The following is a 20,477-nucleotide window of genomic DNA, read 5'->3' on the forward strand; positions in this document are numbered from 1 at the left end:
TGCTAAGGTGACTTGACCTTTTGAAGAAAAAGAAAAAAAATACTCACTGACTTTCGATTCCGTTTCACATTAGAAACATCACTGTTCAAATGTGTTAGAGGAGTCAAGTGGGAAGATGCGTCGCAAATGAAGTTTCTGCGTCTTAAATCGAACCACGGCAACGTTCTATAAGCGTCGCAAACGTGGGTCGTAAATCGGACCGACGTAATGCTTCTCACATTTTTTGTTAACCGACGCAATTTTTTAGCTGACATTTCAAAATGCGTACAGATCAATATTTCATTGATCATCAATGTCTAACGCCCTAGCCACCATCGTCTCCCAGTTGGCCGATGTTTACTCCACACCGCACCAGGTAAACCAATTGAGGCCGAGTCTACCTAGGGGAGGCCCAGCACAACGGTGCGGAAGTGATCGTCACCGGTGAGCGGGAATCGAACTCGGGGTGGCCAGGTTCGCAGCGCACCGCTGCGCATACCCCAGTGACATAGGAACTTTGCATTGTCACATCAGAGATTTGGGTGGGTTGGGTGGTGATGGTGGTGCGGCAATCAGTCAGGGTGGGGCCCCGGTTGCCCCCCCCCCAAACTTCGTGCCCCCCCCCAACTTTGTGAGCCCCCCCCCAACTTTGTGATTTGTCTCCCCGCCCCGTCGCACCACCCCGCGGCTATTCTCCTCTCTTCACGGGATCGCATCGTCCTCACGGTCTCGAACATTTAACGCTGTAGGGAGGCGCGGTGTGGGGTGTGGGAGGGGCACAATCCGTCTTCGCAAACAACGCAACCTCGACTAAATGGAAAGCATTTTCATTTAAAAAAATGTTTTTATGTAAACCGCGTTTTAAATGAGTTGTTGTTCTTTTACACTGATGTTGCTTGTCAAGGGGTGGGGGGGGTGGAGGCCCCCACAACTTCAAGTTCATTTATTAGGTATAGCCCTGTGAGCCATTCGGCTCTTGAATCGGGTGCAACCGCAACAAACAAAAAACATGAACAAAAAACATCTTAAAGTGAATATGTGACTAAGTGCAAACAGAAATACAAGAAAAGACAGCAAAACATTGCAGAAAAAAAAATTAACCCGTAAAAACTAAGTTTTTCACTATAAATCCTTTATATGCGTGGCGGCTAGAGTCCTCTCGTCCTCTGGCTTGAGATGGCTGCCACCTATGGGTCAGATGATTGCCTGCCACCATTAAGCAATTGGTAATTAAATCTAATTTATTTTTTCCTAAAAAGTGTAAAATTTTGGAAAAAACATTTCACGAATATAAATTGTCACGCACAACGAGTCTGTGTGCAAAATGTCAGCTCGATTGGATCACGGGAAGTGGGTTAAAAACGACCGAAAGATTTGCACGGTCGTAAGCGTGCAAGCAAGCAAGCAAGTGAACTTAATATAAAGGATTTAAAAATCACCGTACACCAACGCTGTGTGCAAAAATCCCAGTGGGATGCAAGCCAAACTCGTAGCTTTGGCCACCAGGGGGACTTTGTGGGGGTGCTCCCCTTGCATGCTGCATGCCCCAGGAGTGGGGGGTGGACATCACAGCTCCCCACGATCGCAATCAAGCCCGACACTGCCACCTGCGGGAAGGAATGTGACACGTGTGAGCTGTGTGGGAGGGTGGCAGGGACACGCGGCCCAGGGCTTTGCGGTAATCTACGTCGCAGCAACGCGGTACAGTGTACTACCACCGACTGTGTCTACAGCACGAAGCCTGCGTGTGTAGTGTGTGTGGTGTGTGTAGTGTGTAGTGTGTGCTGTAGTGTGTGTGTAGTTTGTGTAGTGTGTGTGGTGTGTGTAGTGTGTGTGTAGAGTGTGTAGTGTGTGTTTGCAGTGTGTGTGTAGTGTGTGCAGTGTGTGTGTGTAGTGTGGTGTGTGTGTTTAGTCTGTGTGGTGTGTGTGGAGTGTGTAGTGTAGTGTGTGTGGTGTGTGTGTGTAGTGTGGTGTGTGTGGTGTGTAGTGTGTGTACTGTGTGTGTGCAGTGTGTGTGTGCAGTGTGTAGTGTGTGTGCAGGGTGTTCGGTGTGTGTGGTGTGTGTAGTGTGTGTGTATAGTGTGTTTACTGCGTGTGTGTAGTGTAGTGTGTGTGTGGTGTGTGTGTGCGGTGTGTGTGTAGTGTGTGTGTAGTGTATGTGTGTGTACTGTAGTGTGCGTGTGTAGTGTGTGGAGTGTGTAGTGTGTGTGTAGTGTGTGTGTGTGCGGTGTGTGTATTTGGTGTGTAGTGTGTGTGCGTAGTGTGTGTGTAGTGTGTGTGTAGTGCGTGTGGTGTGTGTGTAGTGTGTGTACTGTAGTGTGTGTGTGCGGTGTGTATGTGTTTGGTCTGTAGTGTGTGTAGTGTGTGCGCAGTGTGTGTGTGTGCAGTGTGTGTGTGCAGTGTGTGGTGTGTGTGTGTGTGCGGTGTGTGTGTAGTGTGTGTGGTCGACTCAGCCTCAAATGAGTACCTGGTGCGATGTCGGCTCAAAAGCGTGGGGAAAATGTACTACCCCCCGCGGTTTGTAAATTGAGAAGTCATCGGGTGAGGTCATCGGGTGAGGTCATTGGCTAAGGTCATCGGGTGAGGTCATCGTGTGAGGTCATCGGGTAAGTTCAGGTCATCATCGGTGGCCTGTGGAAGCGCAGTCTAGGTAGTTGACCACCGAGGAGTCTGGGTAGTTGACCACCGAGGAGTCTGGGTAGTTGACCACCGAGGATTCTGGGTAGTTGACCACCGAGGATTCTGGGTAGTTGACCACCGAGGAGTCTGGGTAGTTGACCACCGAGGATTCTGGGTAGTTGACCACCGAGGATTCTGGGTAGTTGACCACCGAGGAGTCTGGGTAGTTGACCACCGAGGAGTCTGGGTAGTTGACCACCGAGGAGTCTGGGTAGTTGACCACCGAGGAGTCTGGGTAGTTGACCACCGAGGATTCTGGGTAGTTGACCACCGAGGAGTCTGGGTAGTTGACCACCGAGGATTCTGGGTAGTTGACCACCGAGGAGTCTGGGTAGTTGACCACCGAGGAGTCTGGGTAGTTGACCACCGAGGAGTCTGGGTAGTTGACCACCGAGGAGTCTGGGTAGTTGACCACCGAGGAGTCTGGGTAGTTGACCACCGTACATTGGGCAGGCGTCATCGGCTAAGTTGGAGGAGAATCAATGGTTGTGACCTTTCAGTATGTAGAGCATATCGTGTGTATATATAAACACACAGGGCGCTATAATTTGCCACACTCCCACCTGGAGAAGATTCCAGGTAATGCGTTGACAATGGTGGCGAACAAGTGGAGACTCGTACTTTTTGAAGCTATTAACATTACATTTGTTATCCTGTTACAGCGTATTATCCGTTCTTTTTCCATTAAAAACGATAGTCCCATATTAAGTGTGAAAACATGTTTTCGAAGCACCCTGAATATATCCTCGGCTTCAACCCGCAACGGACCAGCGTGGTGAAGTATGGTCAAACTCACACCCCCACCCCTCCCCTGGCATGACCGACACAGCGTGGGGAAGGCCTGTCATCATCCAGCAGTGGATTGACAACAAAGGGTAGTAGATTGTTATTTAAACCACCACAGCACTATGTTGCTGTGATAACAATGGCTGTATAATCCTCACGCTTGTTGGAGAACGTACGCTGCCGGGTGGATTATTTTCATGGATTATTTTACATCCAGTAGTGGATTGACCATGGCTCATAATGAAGACATTATTCGTGATGGTGTCGAAATGTTCAAATGGGTAATACAACGCACATGGGGAGTAGAACACAAAGGCAAAGATCCCCCGTATAGCCTGCACAGACTGTAGGGGCAAGTCCTGTTAACGAGCCCCTATGAAGGCCGGCACGGCACACGAGGGGGTGTGTGGCCAGCACCACGCCCGGCCGCCTTTGTCTCCCCAGTGGCGATGTTTACACACCACACCAGGTACTCATTTGAGGCTGAGTCGACCTAGGGAAGCCCAGTACAGGTTCAGCTAATCGTCACCGTGAGCGGGAATCGAACTCGGGTCGCCGGGTTCGTAGCGCAGTGTGCTAACCGCTACCCCACCGCTCTCCACAGAGTATAGTACGACTACTACCAATAACCTTTATACAGGGAAACCTCATGATAGGGTTTGATGAAACAAAGTTGTACCTTACGTGCCCTTGCTTAATTTGTGTTTTCGATGATTTACCTTCTAAAAAAATCTGGCCGTGTCTCAGCTACTCCCAGAAAGGGCATCTCGCACTCCCAGGGGATGCGTGCACCCCAGGTGAAGGACCACTGCTTTAAGTGGATGACACGAAGGTTTCAACAATTTACCGTTTTCTCTGCTGACATCTTCCGGCCACCTCGTGAGCCCAGCGGGTTTGGATGGTTAAACACACGCGTGTTCCACCAACCCTCGCCTATAGGGTGGAATTTTAGTGTAAAGTCTTTAAAGTCAAAAGGATGCCGTTTTAGTGTTACTCCTAGTCTAGTCGACTAAAGCAGTCAAATATTAGTCCACTCTTTATCATGTCAATATTATCAGGTCAGCCAATTAATGCATTCCGTAAATCATTTAATACACTGTACGTATCGTATCAATTCCCATGCAGTCCACTGCAGCCTCTTATGATGTTACTTGATTACGTTACTGATTTGTATTATATTATATTTGTATTAGTAGTCCACATCCTCATTCGTACGTTCTGACTCCTCAAAGTCAGGAACGCTGTTGTGTTCAGTGTTAGTGGTAGGCATTGCCACGCTTGATGGTTTTCGTCCCCGCACAGTCAATCGCCGACTGAAATAAACATATAAAAACACTTGACGACAAATATCTCCAGCACTGATGAAATGAGCAGAGCGAACACTGGTTACCCATTGCGATTCTGTGCGTACCACAGTCCACAGGTTCAAGCCCCGGAGCACTGAAGGATTTCCCAACTTGCCAAAAGGCAAACACGAGAAGAGCGTGGCGTGGGACTTTGAGCCCTCGGACCCCAGAGCGGACCGCGCGCGATGCTTGGACCTGGCGCTCCCCGGCTGGTGACGCTGCTGCTGCCGCCGCGACGCCTCCTGCGCCTTCCATCTCGCGGCATCATCGACATGTCGTACACGCAGCACTTCGTGGAGGGCGGACGGCCGCTTCCGCGCTCGCACTCCAAGCTCGTGGTGACGGCGCTCAGCACCGACTTCCGCGAAGCCGTTCAGCTGCAGGAGGCGCCCGTGCCGAGCCCGGACAGCGACCAGGTGCTGGTGCGCAACAGGTAATGGTGGGCCAACGTCACCGCCAGCGCCTCGTTTTGTTCGTACGCACGTACGTGTGCACGTTGAACTTCTTTCGCACCACCGTACGTAGCCAACCGTGCTACTCGGAAATGCGGGGAAAGGACAACAACACTAAACGCAAGAAGCAGTTGAAGTTGTCCTTCCCCGCATCTCCGATTAGCACGGTTGGCTATGTACGGCGCGAAAGAAATTCAACATACGTACATACGAGGCATTGCCCTATTGAGGTCTCACCTCTATACTTGCCGCCTCCACAAGGCAGCGCTGACAGCGTGAAGTATGGTCATATAACAGCCGTGACTGACGTGGCATGGGAGGTCAACATCCTTACTTCACCAAACTGGTCTGTGCGGGTTGGTAAAGGTCAGGGGAGAACCAGTAACCTGCTCAGATATCACTCGCTACTGACTTTAACCATGGCCAGGAATCAAACTCATAGCGTTGGGTTTGTTGAGCAATGCTGTAACCACTGCACCACCGCTCCAACCCCATCCTATATACAGTACCAATTATTTCTGGTATTGGCTCATGTTCATAATCCTAAATAATTGCCCAGAGACCCAGGTGTAGTTGATCAAGTCTGTGTAATCTGCACCTCTAAGGCACTGGATTACAGATGTGCACCCCTACCAATTATGCATATCCAGTTTCCAAATACAGTGCAGCAGCTGGGATTCTCACATTTTAAACCTGAAACCTCTATGGTGTTGGTTTGTGAAGGCGGCGAGCATAGAGGTGGGAGCACAATAAGACAGTTCAACAATGGCTTTTGCTCCACTTCGTTATATGTATGTATGTATGCTGAACTTCTTTCACACCGTATGTATCCAACCGTGCTAATCGGAGGTGCGGGGAAAGGACAACAAACTAAACACATAAAGTCTCCTGCTACCCACCATTTATACAGTACGATGTAATATAAAAAACAATAACGTACAGCCTTTTTTCAATACACTGCCGGATGAAGGTGTCTCGATTCTATTTGAGTCATGGGAGTTTTTTCACTAGACCGCGCCATGCTGGCCAGCCAGTGCGGGTTGATGGAAGGACGGGTGCGAGAACCTGGTTGCCGGGTTGGTAGCGGCATTGCGGTTACCGATCCTTCGCGCAGGTTTGTGGGCATCAACGCGTCGGACATCAACTTCTCTGCGGGGCGCTACAACCCGCGCGTGCGCCCGCCGTTCGACGCGGGGCTGGAGGCAGTGGGCACGGTGGTGGCGCGAGGGCTGGCGGCGAGCGCACGCTTCTCGCTGGGGCAGCCCGTCGCCTACGCCGCCGAGGGGGCCTTCGCCGAGTACAAGGTCGTCCCGGCCGCAAGCATCTTCCCGCTGCCGGAGGTGCGTCGATCGCGTGCGCAGTGCGACGTCGCGACATCCGACCGTCGCTTATCTGCAGTGGCCGATTAACTGCCCACACCCAGTACAGTGCTTGTGCGTGGTGTAGCTGTCATTTCTACAGATATTTACGCGCGCAGCCGTTTCGCATATCCGCCTGTAGTTTATTCCACCGAATGTTGGATATGCGGTGTTGTGCTCGACTATGTTATTAGAATTCAGTGGTGGGGAACTTATGGCCCATGGGCCACATCCAGCCCGCGACTATAATTCAGCACACGGGCACATGAGGCCTACAGCTTCAAAATGGCCTGCAAGCGATTTGTATCCTTCACTGCCAGTATCGACGGCGCACTAATCGGGTACTGGAGGTGAATATTTTTGACTTGGCACATTAGCTGGCCCGTATCAGTTGCGCAAATCACATAATCCTGTGGCTGTACCTGCTTGGCAAACCGTTACGCAGAAAAGCCACGATCACCATTGCAAATAATTAATGAAATTATAATATATATCCCTTTGTCATTTGTCTCACCGCCTAGAAATGTCATGTGGAACTCAAGGGGATTGCATACCACAGATCAATTATCGTGGAACAAAGTGGCCAAATAATTATTTTTAATACTTGCTGCACCACTCCCCCAATGCCCACAAATGCAGACACTACGTCAACACAACTTTCGTCGCGTTTCACCTCGAAGGCGCCGCCAAGCAATCTCAACACGACCCAGACCATGTCCCCATAACCCCCCCCCCAACTCTCTGAATGGCTCCTGTCACCAGCTGAAGGCCGAGTACCTGACGCTGCCGGTGAGCGCCCTCACCGCGCTGCTCAGCCTGGAGCGTTCCGCGGAGCTGCGCGCCGGCGAGTCGGTGCTGGTGACGGCCGCGGCCGGCGGCACGGGCCAGTTCGCCGTGCAGCTGGCGGCACGCGCCGGGTGCCGCGTGCTCGGCACGTGCTCATCCGACGAGAAGGCCGCCTTCCTCGCCACGCTCGGGTGCCACCGGCCCATCAACGTGCGCAAGGAGAGCCTCGCCAAAGTGCTCAAGGAGGTGCGAGGGGTTTTCGACGGGGCGTGGAATGCGGGTCCCCACGCATCTTGGGCTGCGTGGAGATTTTTCGACGTTCTGGCCTTTCGGCTGACCATCGAAAACGACAGACGGCCGCCGCGTGGTCGCACGTCCCTTCAGACACGCTTCTGCGGCCGTCTGGAACGCTCGGCCGCCTTTGTCTCCCACGTGGCTATGTTTTAAACGTCGCGCTAGGCACTTCGTGCGAGGTACACATTTGAGGCTGAGTCTGCATAGGGGAGGCCCAGGACCGGTTTAAATAATCGTCACCGGTGTTGGCCACGAGCAGCAATCGAACTTGGGTCGCTAGGTTTGTAGCGCAGCGCACTGATTACGACACCGCCGCTTCACACACACACGGACATTAAGCTGCAGAAGGTGTACATTAGTGACAACACCAGGAATCTGAGCGATTGCGTATGCCTATTCCCACGTCATTAAAAATGAACGTACAATTACAGCTCTTCACTTAATGAATTCTGTGTGCTCTTCAAAGCCCTTGCAGGTGAGATCTTAAATGGATAATTATCCCAGTTTAAAAGACGGTGACGCCGTATGCATTTGATGTATGTCTTGACTACTAACACTGAATAGTAAAACAATGTATGCACTGTAGGTGCGTGGCATTCATGTTTTTGGTGAACTGCTTTCCTTTGTAAATTATGTCGATTTTAAAATGTTTAAATAATGTCAGCTGAGATGTTATCAATCTCATATGTAAAGGATGATTCGGGGTGAAACAAAGGGAACATTTATATTGCATTTCTGCTCATAATTCTGATAATTAAAATACATATCACCCATTCTCAAGACTCCAATGGGTGATGGTTTCCCAAAGAAAAGTTTTGACCATACTTAACCACCATGGTCAGTGCGGATTGGCGAGTTTTGGTCAGCACCGGTTGGCGAGTTTGGAGGTAGCCAGGACAGGTTTCTGATGTCACTTCCTGCTGATGTTAACCATGGCCGGAAATTGAACCAAGGTCAAAAGGCTCATAGTGCAATACACTAACCACAGTGCCACCACTCGACCACGATTGGTATATACTCTTCGGTTTTTTCCACGATTGGTATTCTCAAAACAAATTTGGTTGGCTGCAGGGAAGTGCGTGGGGGTGACATCATCAATGCCCAGCTGTGTGATGACGTCACCCACATTGCACAACGCTGAGAAGGGTTCGTGCATATTGACGTCACGCCTCTCACCCCTCCACCCACCCTCCACCACAGCCGTGTATCCCACGCGAATGTGCGGGCAGTGCTCACAAAAAAACACATCAACAGAGGACAGTGCAGCGTAATCTAAAATTTTACTGTTCAGGGTAGTCCAGATGTCTTGTGGCCCAAATTTAATTCTGTAACATGTATATACTTTACTCAAGTAAGATTAATTTAAAACATAAATGAATATCTACATCATTTCCCAGTGCCAAAATATGATCATATGTTTTACCCCTTATTTTTTCTGGCAACAAAACAGTTGTGTTAAGATGTTAAAACACCAAACTGAAACCTTTTACAAGGATTCATGTCTGCATTAACCACAATGCTTGTGGTCAGAATACAAAAAACACACTCTGATAATATATGCATTGTCCTTGAAACTGATTGGTCCACACCAGAGACAGCCAAAAGGCGTCCTCTGGTCTAACACCGTTTGAGACGAGGCTCAAAAGAAAGCTGTCTCTGGTGTGGGCCAATCAGTTTCAAGGACAATGCATACATTATCAGAGCATGTTTTTGTTTGCATTCTGACCACAAGCATTGTGGTTAATGCAGGCATAATTCCTTGTAAAAAGGTTTCAGTGTGGTGTTTTAACATCTTAACATTTGTTTTGTTGCCAGAAAAAAGTGGAAACTCCCTATTATCGTAAACTAATATGTAAATAAAGTTGTAAATAAATATGTAAATGAAGTTGTAAATAAATATGTAAATAAATATGTAAATGAAGTTGTAAATGAATATGTAAATGAAAAAAAATATGAAGTAAATTAATTGGAGGGGGTCACAAGACATGGACCACCCTGTACTGTACCACCATGTCTATGCTTGCTGCCTTCACAACTAGCACTGACCAGCGTGGTGAAGTATGGTCAAACTAGCCCCATCATCATCTAGCAGTGAATTGACAAATGGCTGCACATGTAAATATGTCATGCTTCCTTTCTTTTTGAAATCCTTTATATTAAGTTCACTTGCTTGCTTGCGCGCTTACGACCGTGCAAATCTTTCGGTCGTTTTTTAACCCACTTCCCGTGATCCAATCGAGCTGACATTTTGCACACAGACTCGTTGTGCGTGACAATTTATTTTCGTGAAAACATTTTCAAAAATTTTCCACTTTTTAGGAATTTTTTTTTTTTCATATTTAATTTAAAATACCAATGTGATAAAAATGAAACTCTTACTCAAGATAAACAAAAATGAATAATAAAATAAAACCGATGCCACGCATATAAAGGATTTATAGTGAAAAACTTAGTTTTTACGGGTTAATTTTTTACCCAGGATAGTCTCACTATCATTTTCCTGGAGGGCCCGGATTGAGGTGGTTGCCATTTTGCTACGATGTGTTTTTTCAGGATACGAAGCAATTATTTAGCAGACAATCATTGCTGCATCGCTTTCCCCCGCACTGTTTTAATTGTATTTGACATTTTTACGTAATTGTTTTTTTCTTCCCATTGCCATACTTCCAGTATGAATAATGGTTACTTGAAAGCTCTCTAACAGCAGAATACTCAACGTGGCATAAATCTTTCAATAATGTCAACTTTACAGCCTGTAACGTACACGGCGCACACGCTTTCTATTACACGAATAATTATATAATTACGTGCATCTCAAATATAATCTCGTCTTACAACTACCACGCCATAAATTACTACAAACACCTTTTTTTGGAAAGTACTCATTTAATGGTTAATAACTATTTCGTAATGTACAATACAAGCCGAGATATGATATTTTGCAAAACGGACAGTCCGATTACACTGGTCAACACACTTTTTCTGGCATAAGGTATTCCAAGGGTTTTAATGTAATTTTGGGGTGCTGATTCCAAATCTGGCATCAGGTTTTTTGAGATATCAAATATTGCATTTCCAATAAAAACTGCAGAAGAAAAATATTAAATAAATGTGGATATCTACATAAAATTATATTATAAACACACTCTCCTAAAAATACAGCACCATATTTTAACACTAAAGCAGTCACTGACTCGCAACAACTTGCAATCATAAGTGACAGAGTTAATTTTGGGTAAAATCAATGAAAATGGGGTATGCCGATAGCATAAAATGAGATGTGATAGAGCAAATCTGAGATCAGATTTGGAATCAGCACCCTGAAATTAGTCTAGAACAGCTGCAAAAGTCCAGGCCAGAAAAAAATGTTTTTTTTTTTTTGACCATTGTTATCATCGTGCTCTATATCACAGTGTTGCCAAATCACGAAAACCCTCGTGCCAAATCACACACGTCGGTGCACCACCACCATTGGCGAAATAAGTGACATTTTGGGTGCTGTCTAAACAATTTTTACAGGTAGGAACAACAGTACCACACTGCCCACCAGGGAGTATTTGTCTGTCGTGCATAGCCCCTCCCAAACATGTACGCTCCCGGATTGGTTGAAGTGCGTCACGTGACCGCGAGCTTTCTGTCGTGCACGAATGCGCTGTCCAACCAAGTTCCTACCTGCCCACTCCGAAGGAACGTGTTTATTTTACCAGGTAAGGCCCGCTGAGCTATACAGCTCTTTTTCAGAAGCGACCTGGCCACAAATTATTACTAAATGAAGTGGCTTATCATGTGGGAATTTATCGGAGCCAAATACTCTTATACGCACGTTGATTCTAAATGAGGATCTGGAGAAAAATCCAAGCAACCACGGGGAGAGAGACATGCAAACTCCAAATATACAGCAGCAGGCGTCAGGGTCGGGATCCAATCCATGACCGCCTGCATACCAGGCGAGGTCGTTAACATCTCCTAGCCACCGTGGCACCCTACTGTCGCTTGTTACCTTCAGTGCGACGTGTGTTACCGTTTCTCCCATCCCCAGGAGTGCCCCAAGGGCGTGAACGTGGTGTACGAATCGGTGGGCGGCGACACGTTCGAGACGGCCGTCAACAGCCTGGCGGTGTGCGGCCGCCTCATAATCATCGGCTACATCGAGGGCTACCGGGCAGAAGCGGGCAGCGCCGGCGGTGACAAAAAAACCAAATCCGCCAGGGTCCTGCCGAGCGTGCAGGCGCACCTGCTGGTGAAGTCGGCGAGCGTGCGCGGGTTCTTCCTGCCGCACTTCGTGGCGGAGCACGGGGCCGGCGTGGAGCGGCTGGCGGGGATGGTGCGACGCGGCGAGCTGCTGGCGGCGGTCGACGGCGGCGCCGCCACGGACGGCGGGCCGTTCCGCGGGCTGGGCGACGTGCACCGCGCCGTCGAGCACCTGTACTCGCGCCGGAGCCTCGGCAAGGTCGTGGTGGAGCTGCCGGACTCGCCCGCGGCCAAGCTGTAGTGGCAGCAGTTAGTCGACGGGCAGGGTCGCGTGCGGTGTGGTCGGTCCAGTGCGGGTACTCTCCCTCGCCTCTTCCAGGACTTTGCAAGACGTGAAACAGTACGTCTAAGTACCCTCTAGAGAAGTACTGTCTGCCAGCAGCGGTGTGGGCAAGTCTTTACAGGGCTACAACTTTAAGTAAGTCTTTGCAGGGCTACAACGTCTAAGTACCCTCTAGAGAAGTACTGTCTGCCAGCAGTGGTGTGGGCAAGTCTTTACAGGGCTACAACTTTAAGTAAGTCTTTGCAGGGCTACAACGTCTAAGTACCCTCTAGAGAAGTACTGTCTGCCAGCAGTGGTGTGGGCAAGTCTTTGCAGGGCTACAACTTTACCTTCACCAAGCTGTAGCTTAGGTTGGTTCTGACTGGAACTCGGGAGGGCTTCAGAGTTTTTGGCAAAGTAAGCTTTGACGGATGGTGTGTTAGCGGGCGCCCCTAGCATCGGCGGACCTCAGTAAGAACACAATGTGAGGTGGGCAAGTGGTGAAGGAGGAGGTCGATGGTGCAGAGTTAGAGGTTCTAGATGCTTGAGAATGTTGTGTGTGGATGTGAGCATGACCAGATGTGTGATGAGCGCGAGCGTAAGTGGGTATTGTGGGTGGTTGGTGGTGGAGAGTTATGGCTGTGTGTGCGAGTTATGTGTTATAACGTGATCATCTAGGAGGGCTTGGAGTGCGTGCTGGAGAATTGACGGACGTGATGCAACAAAATGGATATCTAGGTTGGTCCGATGTGATTGCTGTGCTGTTATGGCCAATTATTTGCAGAGATTACTTAATGATTCGGCTACAGGAATCGAACTCAACTCAATGTAGTGGAGTGAACACCGACTACTAGCCGACAAAACTAACAATACAGCTGCAGAAGATGTTTTAACTGTGTATGCCAAGCATGCCGTGATGGTAATTGGCTCATTACTCAGTATGTAATTGCCTGTGTCTTAATGTCAAACTTGCCTACTGTTTGATTTAGCCAGGGTCTGCCAGTGATTGCAAGCCGAACGCAATTACCAGCGTGTATACAATTAACTAGATAAGGGTGAATAAGCGTTGTGATATAATGTTTGAAGAGTTATTTGCTAAAGCGTGTTTGACACCTGCTTTTTGAATGCACACCCACAAACGCGCGCGAAACATTGGGATGCAATGTCTAAAAAAATTAACCCGTAAAAACAAAGTTTTTCACTATAAATCCTTTATATGCGTGGCATCGGTTTTATTTTATTATTCATTTCTGTTTTTCTTGAGTAAGAGTTTCATTTTTATCACATTGGTATTTTAAATTAAATATGAAAAAAAAAATTCCTAAAAAGTGGAAAATTTTGGAAAACATTTTTCACGAAAATAAATTGTCACGCACAACGAGTCTGTGTGCAAAATGTCAGCTCGATTGGATCATGGGAAGTGGGTTAAACAACGACCGAAAGATTTGCACGGTCGTAAGTGCGCAAGCAAGCAAGCGAACTTAATATAAAGGATTTAAAAAGAAAAGAAGATGGTCTGTAATTGGGAACCACACCGACAGGATAAGCTCGCAAGAGACGAACACATTCTTAGTTCACTCACGAGAGGGCCAACGCCCCTGTTGGCATCGCCTAGGAAAGAATTCAAGACCTCATGGTATGTAAATGTCAAAAATAAAAGTTGTAGTAATTAGATAAGGGACCAGGTGTTCTATTCATGTCGGTAATTTGGCCATCAGTCCAATTTTTGGAGGAGAGTTATGGAAATTAAGGATTATTTTGCAAATTGCTGTTGATGCTGATAGAACCACCATCGTCGTTATGTCCAACATCGTCATTATTGTTTTTAAGTGGCGCTCAGCTGCCTTTGCGCTACTATTCTGCAGCTCGCTGGAAGGGCAGCACAAGTTACTCCTGCACACTATAAACGCCAACCCAGATGTGCGCAGCAGGACTAGTAGCTGCGTTCGATCGACACCAACTTTTCAGAGACATTTAAAGGCCCCCACCTCTTTCGCCCGGCTTTCAAATAAGACTTGAGCCTGGCTCAAGTCAAGCATCATTTATGTCTAAAATATTGGGCACGTTATCATTTGCATAATTATAAATGCGTTTTTTTGTGTGTGTGAGACGTAGTCTGATTGGTTTAGCTCGTTCCGTCCACGGGATTTCGCGTGCCGACATCAGAAAGTACGTCCCTCGGTGGCTGTGGGGAATTCAGCCAACGCCAAAATGCCACAAAAGGGTGACAAATATAATGTGAATGGGGCCACAGAAGCCTCTTGCAAGGTTAGAGCTGGTTTAGAGTAAAACTGGAGATCCCAAATTGTGTACAGAATTAGGAAATTTAAAAAAAACGCTATTTGAAAAAGTAGTTTCAAAATTAACAAACTTACTGAATAAAACGTTAAAAATAAAACTTGACAAAGAAACGTGGTCTCCGCATTGTTTGATTTACCTTTTTTAAATGTCCACATTCGTGCTCGCCAATAAATGAACGAGAGCCTATTGAAACTTTTGGTGAGATGTAATGGATTTGCAAAGTGGTGTAGTCCGTGGTATTTGTTTTTTTTTTTCCCGAGCCTCATCGCTGCGTAGACGACGAGCAGCCCGGGGCGTGCGTGGCGTTGGCCACCCCAACACCGCCGTCGCACTGCGGACTATAGTCGTCACTGGCCACGGGTGGAGTGGGAGATGGCCACATCGGCCGTGCGATGTTCTGATGTGGCTCAGTGCAGTTGGTGGGGTGAGTTGAAATGGGAGATGTTCTTCTGTTGGGGTGGGCGATGAAGTTCCCGTTCGGGTTGTTAGCATTGTCACAGGGTGCTCTGCACCGTGCTTCCTGGTGAACTCAAGCCCAAATTAAAATATTTACATCTGTGCGTGGCCCCATTATGCCAAAAGAAGAGCCCTATTCCATGTTATTAATAGCTGCGTGACTCTCGCCCAAATTCTTAATTTAGAACTCCGTGAAAACCCCATGACAATATTGCGAAAACTCATTTGCAAGGGTGGTCTCATAACGCTGCTCGGTGAAGTGTTATTATGCAAGATTACATTTTCCGCATTAGAGTTGATGGTAATTTTCAAAGCGGAAAGGGGCAGACGTGATATTTGTACGGACATTGTTATTCCACTGCTGGATGGGGCATCCTCCATACCATGGGGGTTATTTCACCATACTTCACGCTGGCAAGTGCAGGATGAATACAGGGAGCATATAAGTACAGAACAACAAGAATGTTTTGTTGTTGCACTGTCCTATGCTCACCCACCACGTAGCTTTGTTTGCATGGTCGCCCATCGAACCATTATCCAGGCTCAGGCCTGCTTAGCTTCCGATATCCGACTAGATCGGGCACATTCCAGGTGACTTGGTTGTAATTTTATTCGTGAAAATTGTTAGCGATTTTTCTTAACTACCAATATAACTGAGTGCCCAAATTCTTAAAGGTTAATTTGGATTGATATATTTGTTCAAACTTTCTCATTTTCGGTGGCAGGTAACCAGCGCAATCTGACGAATATTCTCAGAAATTTTTTTAAAATAATTTTCACGTTTTTTTATTTAGTCGCTTGCTTATCATTCTCTCCATTCTACACTGCTAAAGTTGCTTTTGTATTGTTCGCTGTCGTAACTTGCTGACCCCCGTGGCCATACCGGACATCCGTGAAAAATGAGCTTCATAGATCATCGGATTCCTCCTCCTGCGTTCTAAACAAATATTCTGATTCTGAGCAAGTGGACATCTCGCCATGATAGATGCAAGCAGCGATGCTGTTGGTGTTTATGCTCACATGCTCACAGCATCGCCTTTCTTCTGGACTCTCCCCTCTGACCCAAATCCAAGAGAGGTGTTTTACATCTTCGTTTATTATTTTCATTTCCAGGACTGCTCTTGCAAATTATTGCTGCTCTTTAACATTTCGAGTGAGACTCAGGCAGAAAAAAATATTAATGCCTTTGGAGATATCTTTATTTGCTGTCGCCTGGGCTATCCGATGTATTTGACGCTTCGTTAATGAGAATCCTAAAGGTACTGGGTGAAGTGTCATTATGCCACCCAGGTGGTGTGTATATGCATTAACATTTTAACAACGTATCGGAGTAACGCCACGCGTGCCAAAATTGCATTTATAACGGCAGTCATTTTCCATTAACAAAGCGTTTAATCTGTGTGGATCAAGCCCGAACACACACAGCTTAGCAGTGGGGCTGCAAGCGTGGAGCTGTGTCTTTTCGTTGCGTTTTAATGGGAAATCACTGTTTGTGTCGACAACTCCTGGTACTGCAAGTCTAAGATCCACTCACACTGTGTAAAGCTTTGGCCTTCAACAGAGTGCAGGGTACTTGTGAACGGGCTAAGAACTTCACTTGAAACGACAGTTCGGGATGGAAACTGGTAGGGATTTTATCTTGAGCCGATCAGCAAGTACAGCAAGTCATTGAATTAAATGAATTACGAAATTTTCAACATTGTTCTGTGAATTGTTACATAGCCTTGTACTAAACAGTTACAGGTTGTCTCTTCCATTAGCGTGCAAACAGTGTTCCGGCTGGAGTTTTTTCGGGGTTAGTTTTAAATGTTTGTTTCTGGTAACCCGATGGCTTGCCAGAAATTGCAGCTTACTCAAGTCTGGCGTCGAGAGATGTTATTGTGTATTTTTGTGCAAAATGCCGAAACACATTGGGGAACATTCTAATGAAAAGAAATGTGTTTAGGGATTTTATCAGTACGGAATTTTAAATACCAAAGCACGCCCGTGCCTGTAGGCACGCTATGAGAGGCTCATGCAAATTGCATCTCACAATCGCTGGATAGGAACCACAGACCAAACTATAAAGCTTCCAGATAAGGAGCTAGCGCCAACAATTGCTCTGCAGTTCTCTATATATTAAGATGTGTTCAGCCAATTGTGGAGTGTGCATACATGTGGGAAGAGACCGGAGCACCTGGAGAACACCCGAGCATGCGAGGGAGCAACACTCTATCCCATACAGAATGGACATATGATCATTAGTCGCAAGCCAGGGTATGGCACAACATGTGTGAGATCTACCAACCCTCGATCCACAGGGCTGGATTAGTGGCGTGCGTCGCCACCACGACCCGGCTGAACCTTCGTCCATGACTGCTTGGGTGGCTGCTTAAGTTTCCCTGAATTAAAATGTATTTTCACGAGAATACTGTAATCACAAAAAGCAGACATCTGTAAAACAATGAGGGAAAGATTACAACGTTAATCGGAGAACAACACTAAGGCAATAGCGGATGTTCTCTTAAACAATGGGAGCATGCAAAAAGGAAATTGATGATAAGTAAAGCTTAGACGCAATGCTTTAGAGAGCAATATGTAACAATAATTATATATGATAAGAGACTGAATTGTAAAACTAGTGAAAACAAAGTACCCAGATGACGATAGACATTAAGAAATAGACAATCATTATTTTTCAATCTGTGGGCAAGCGATGGTGCAGTGGCAAACATCCTTCACTTTGAATCTGGAAACCCAAGTTTGTTCCCCACTATAACCAACATCAGCGGTGTTATCTGGACCGGTCTCGGGCCCTCCATCTTCACCAACCCACACTAACCAACGTGGCTACGAATGCTCAACTCCCCATGACAAAGGGCCCTAAATGTGGCAAACATACGTTAGAGTGTTGTGCCCGCTCTGAATGTCCACGTGATTTGCATCCCCGGATTAAACGTCACCCGCCAAGTCACACATCCTGAAGCAAGTATGACAACTTTAAGGGTGCCACAATGACGAGATGTGAACTCCATCGCCTGGTACGAAGGGGCCGTCCATAAATGACGTCACGCACCTAGTGGGGGGGCGGTCAGACATTTGTGATGATGTGTGACGAGGAAGGGGGGGGTTTGAGAAATGTGACGTCACATCAAAATGCGAAACTTGAAATAAATATAGACAACACGTTCTACTTAATTAAATATACTTTTTAATAAATGTTTTCTCCTGCAACATCAGAGTGCAGCGCCACATTAAATACGCACGACAATGACAATAGTTTCAAGCGATTTGAAGCATGTTTTATTTTTGGGGGGGTGGGCAGAGCTTTGTGACGTCATATTTGAGGGGGGGGGGGTCTGCGTGTGACGAAGGGGGGGGGGTAAAAAAATTGTCCAAAATCGTGTGACGTCATTTATGGACGGCCCCGAAGGAGTTGGGTTCGATCCCGACCACTGCCTCCTGCTGTATATTTTGAGTTTGCATGTCCCCCCCCCCACACACATTTAGAAGCGTGCGCTTAGAGTATTTGGCTGCTATAAATGTCCACATCAAGCGCCACTTCGTTGAGCTATCATTTGTGGCCAAGTCGCTTCTTAAAAAGAGCTGTATATATATAGCCACGGTGGGCCTTACCTGGTGAAATAAAACGTTTAGTTTGAAATTATATTATTTTTATGAACGTCTTACGTACATTGATATCGATGTTACCAGCTAATAATGAGGGGCCAATCAACCACGTGATCGAGCTGCATTTAAGAAACAAGGATTCACGTCATTGTGGAGCATATCTACGTCACAACATAGATAAGCAGACGAACTTTTGTTTACGTGGAACAAAAACAGATTTACCCTTTGAAGGAGACAGTCCTACACGAGTATTGTCTGTTTTGTTACGAATTCTCAGCTTTGATGAATCGAATGCTGCTGAATTGCCACGAGCCGCACATATCGTCGCAGAGAGAGGTGCCTGAGTATTTGATTCCACCAGAGGGCACTGCTCCACCACAAGCCTGCGGGACATGGGTGGTGGTGAGTGGGTTGGCGGGTGGGTGGATGAGTGGTGAGTGGGTGGATGAGTGGTGAGTGGCTGGGTGGGTGGATGAGTGGTGAGTGGGTGGATGAGTGGTGAGTGGCTGGGTGGGTGGATGAGTGGTGAGTGGGTGGATGAGTGGGTGGGTGGATGAGTGGTGAGTGGGTGGATGAGTGGTGAGTGGCTGGGTGAATGGATGAGTGGTGAGTGGGTGGATGAGTGGTGAGTGGATAGGGTGGATGAGTGGTGAGTGGGTGGGTGGATGAGTGGCTGGGTGGGTGGATGAGTGGTGAGTGGGTGGGTGAGTGGTGAGTGGGTGGGTGGATGAGTAGTGAGTGGATGAGTGGTGAGTGGGTGGATGAGTGGTCAGTGGTTGGGTGGGTGGATGAGTGGTGAGTGGGTGGGTGGATGAGTGGTGAGTGGATGAGTGGTGAGTGGGTGGATGTGTGGTCAGTGGCTGGGTGGGTGGATGAGTGGTGAGTGGCTGGGTGAGTGGATGAGTGGTGAGTGAGTGGTGAGTGGGTGGGTGGATGAGTGGTGAGTGGGTGGGTGGATGAGTGGTGAGTGGGTGGATGAGTGGTGAGTGGATGGGGTGCATGGGTGGATGAATGGTGAGTGGATGCATGAGTGATGAGTGGGTGGGTGGAAGAGTGGTGAGTGGGTGGGTGAGGGGTGGGTGATTGAGTGGTGACTGGGTGGAAACTCAAAACCCAACTATGTAAATATTCACAATTCTCCACCCCATTCGAGCGTTCTTTTCCGGACATTTGAGGCAGCAGGCCAGGCCTACTCATTCCCGTGCTGAAGGCGTGGCAATGAGTGATCTCATTCTTACAACTGTTTAACGCACTTTTACACACACCGCACAGGAGAGAGAGAGTGTGTGTGTAGATGTGCTTTGTGTCTTGTGTGTGAGCTTCAAGGTGTGTCGTTGTGTGTTGGGGCGTCCCCGTTCAGCTGTTCAGTGACGGAGAACAATTTGGAAACTTGGATCTTAACCAGAAAACAATAAGGTGAGCTGCTGCTGCTGTTGTTGTTGCTGCTGCTGGTGGTGGTACAGCGCGCGCGTGTGTGTGTGAACGATACAGTACAGTATGAGCATTGCTTCGGTGCTGTTGTGAGATCGCAGACTGATGTGGTTTGTTGAGCAAGCAAAGGCTTGCCTGGCTGGCTCTGTTGAAGACTCGCCTGCCAACTGAAACTTTTTGTGTTTCGATTGAAGTTTCGGTGGTCGTGATGGCGGTGGGGAAGCGGTAGTGATGGTTGGGGAAAGGTGGTGGTTGGTGGTGAAAGAAGTGGTGGTGGTGCAGCAGTGGTGATGGTAGTGGGGAGCGGTGGCGCAGTGGTTAGCGCTACGCCGCGCTACGAACCCTGCGACCCGGGTTCGATTCCCGCTCACGACCAACACCAGTGACGATTATCTGAACCGGTCCTGGGCCTCCACTAGGTCGACTCAGCCTCAAATGAGTACCTGGTACGATGTCTAGTCAACGTCGCGACGAGGGAGACAAAGGC

The 20,477-nt window shown here is 47.7% G+C and overlaps 2 protein-coding genes across 4 annotated transcripts in view; both read left to right on the forward strand.

Moving 5' to 3' along the window:
• Positions 1 to 1,550: 1,550 nt before the first annotated feature.
• PTGR3 (prostaglandin reductase 3) lies at positions 1,551 to 14,604 on the forward strand. Of its 3 annotated transcripts, none has more exons than XM_078617471.1 (5): positions 1,551 to 1,680; positions 4,861 to 5,223; positions 6,357 to 6,582; positions 7,363 to 7,632; positions 11,720 to 14,604. In XM_078617471.1, exons 2-5 carry the CDS (start codon positions 4,976 to 4,978, stop codon positions 12,170 to 12,172), a joined length of 1,197 nt encoding a protein of 398 aa, XP_078473597.1. In that variant the 5' UTR covers positions 1,551 to 1,680; positions 4,861 to 4,975; the 3' UTR covers positions 12,173 to 14,604. The 3 variants fall into 3 exon arrangements, with proteins under 3 accessions (XP_078473597.1, XP_078473598.1, XP_078473599.1); XM_078617472.1 differs by having other exon boundaries at positions 1,554 to 1,657; XM_078617473.1 differs by lacking the exon at positions 1,551 to 1,680 and adding an exon at positions 1,699 to 2,585.
• Positions 14,605 to 19,686: 5,082 nt separating this feature from the next.
• LOC144735180 (protein phosphatase 1 regulatory subunit 16A-like) overlaps positions 19,687 to 20,477 on the forward strand; it is a 143,024-nt gene continuing 142,233 nt past the window's right edge. The window contains exon 1 of the mRNA XM_078617633.1: positions 19,687 to 19,975. The gene's annotated coding sequence lies outside the window, so the exon portion shown is untranslated. The remainder of the gene's footprint in view (positions 19,976 to 20,477) is intronic.

This window comes from Lampetra planeri, chromosome 54 (assembly GCF_965212315.1).
Source record: "Lampetra planeri chromosome 54, kcLamPlan1.2.h2, whole genome shotgun sequence".
In the NCBI taxonomy this organism is placed as follows: Eukaryota; Metazoa; Chordata; class Hyperoartia; order Petromyzontiformes; family Petromyzontidae; genus Lampetra; species Lampetra planeri.

What these genes read in the sequence shown, in the direction of transcription:
- PTGR3 (XM_078617471.1), top strand. Translation starts at nt 4,976, where the DNA reads ATGCTTGGACCTGGCGCTCCCCGGCTGGTGACGCTGCTGCTGCCGCCG. An exon ending in CAGGTGCTGGTGCGCAACAG is followed by an intron (nt 5,224 to 6,356) that starts GTAATGGTGGGC and finishes TCCTTCGCGCAG; the next exon opens with GTTTGTGGGCATCAACGCGT. An exon ending in GCATCTTCCCGCTGCCGGAG is followed by an intron (nt 6,583 to 7,362) that starts GTGCGTCGATCG and finishes TCCTGTCACCAG; the next exon opens with CTGAAGGCCGAGTACCTGAC.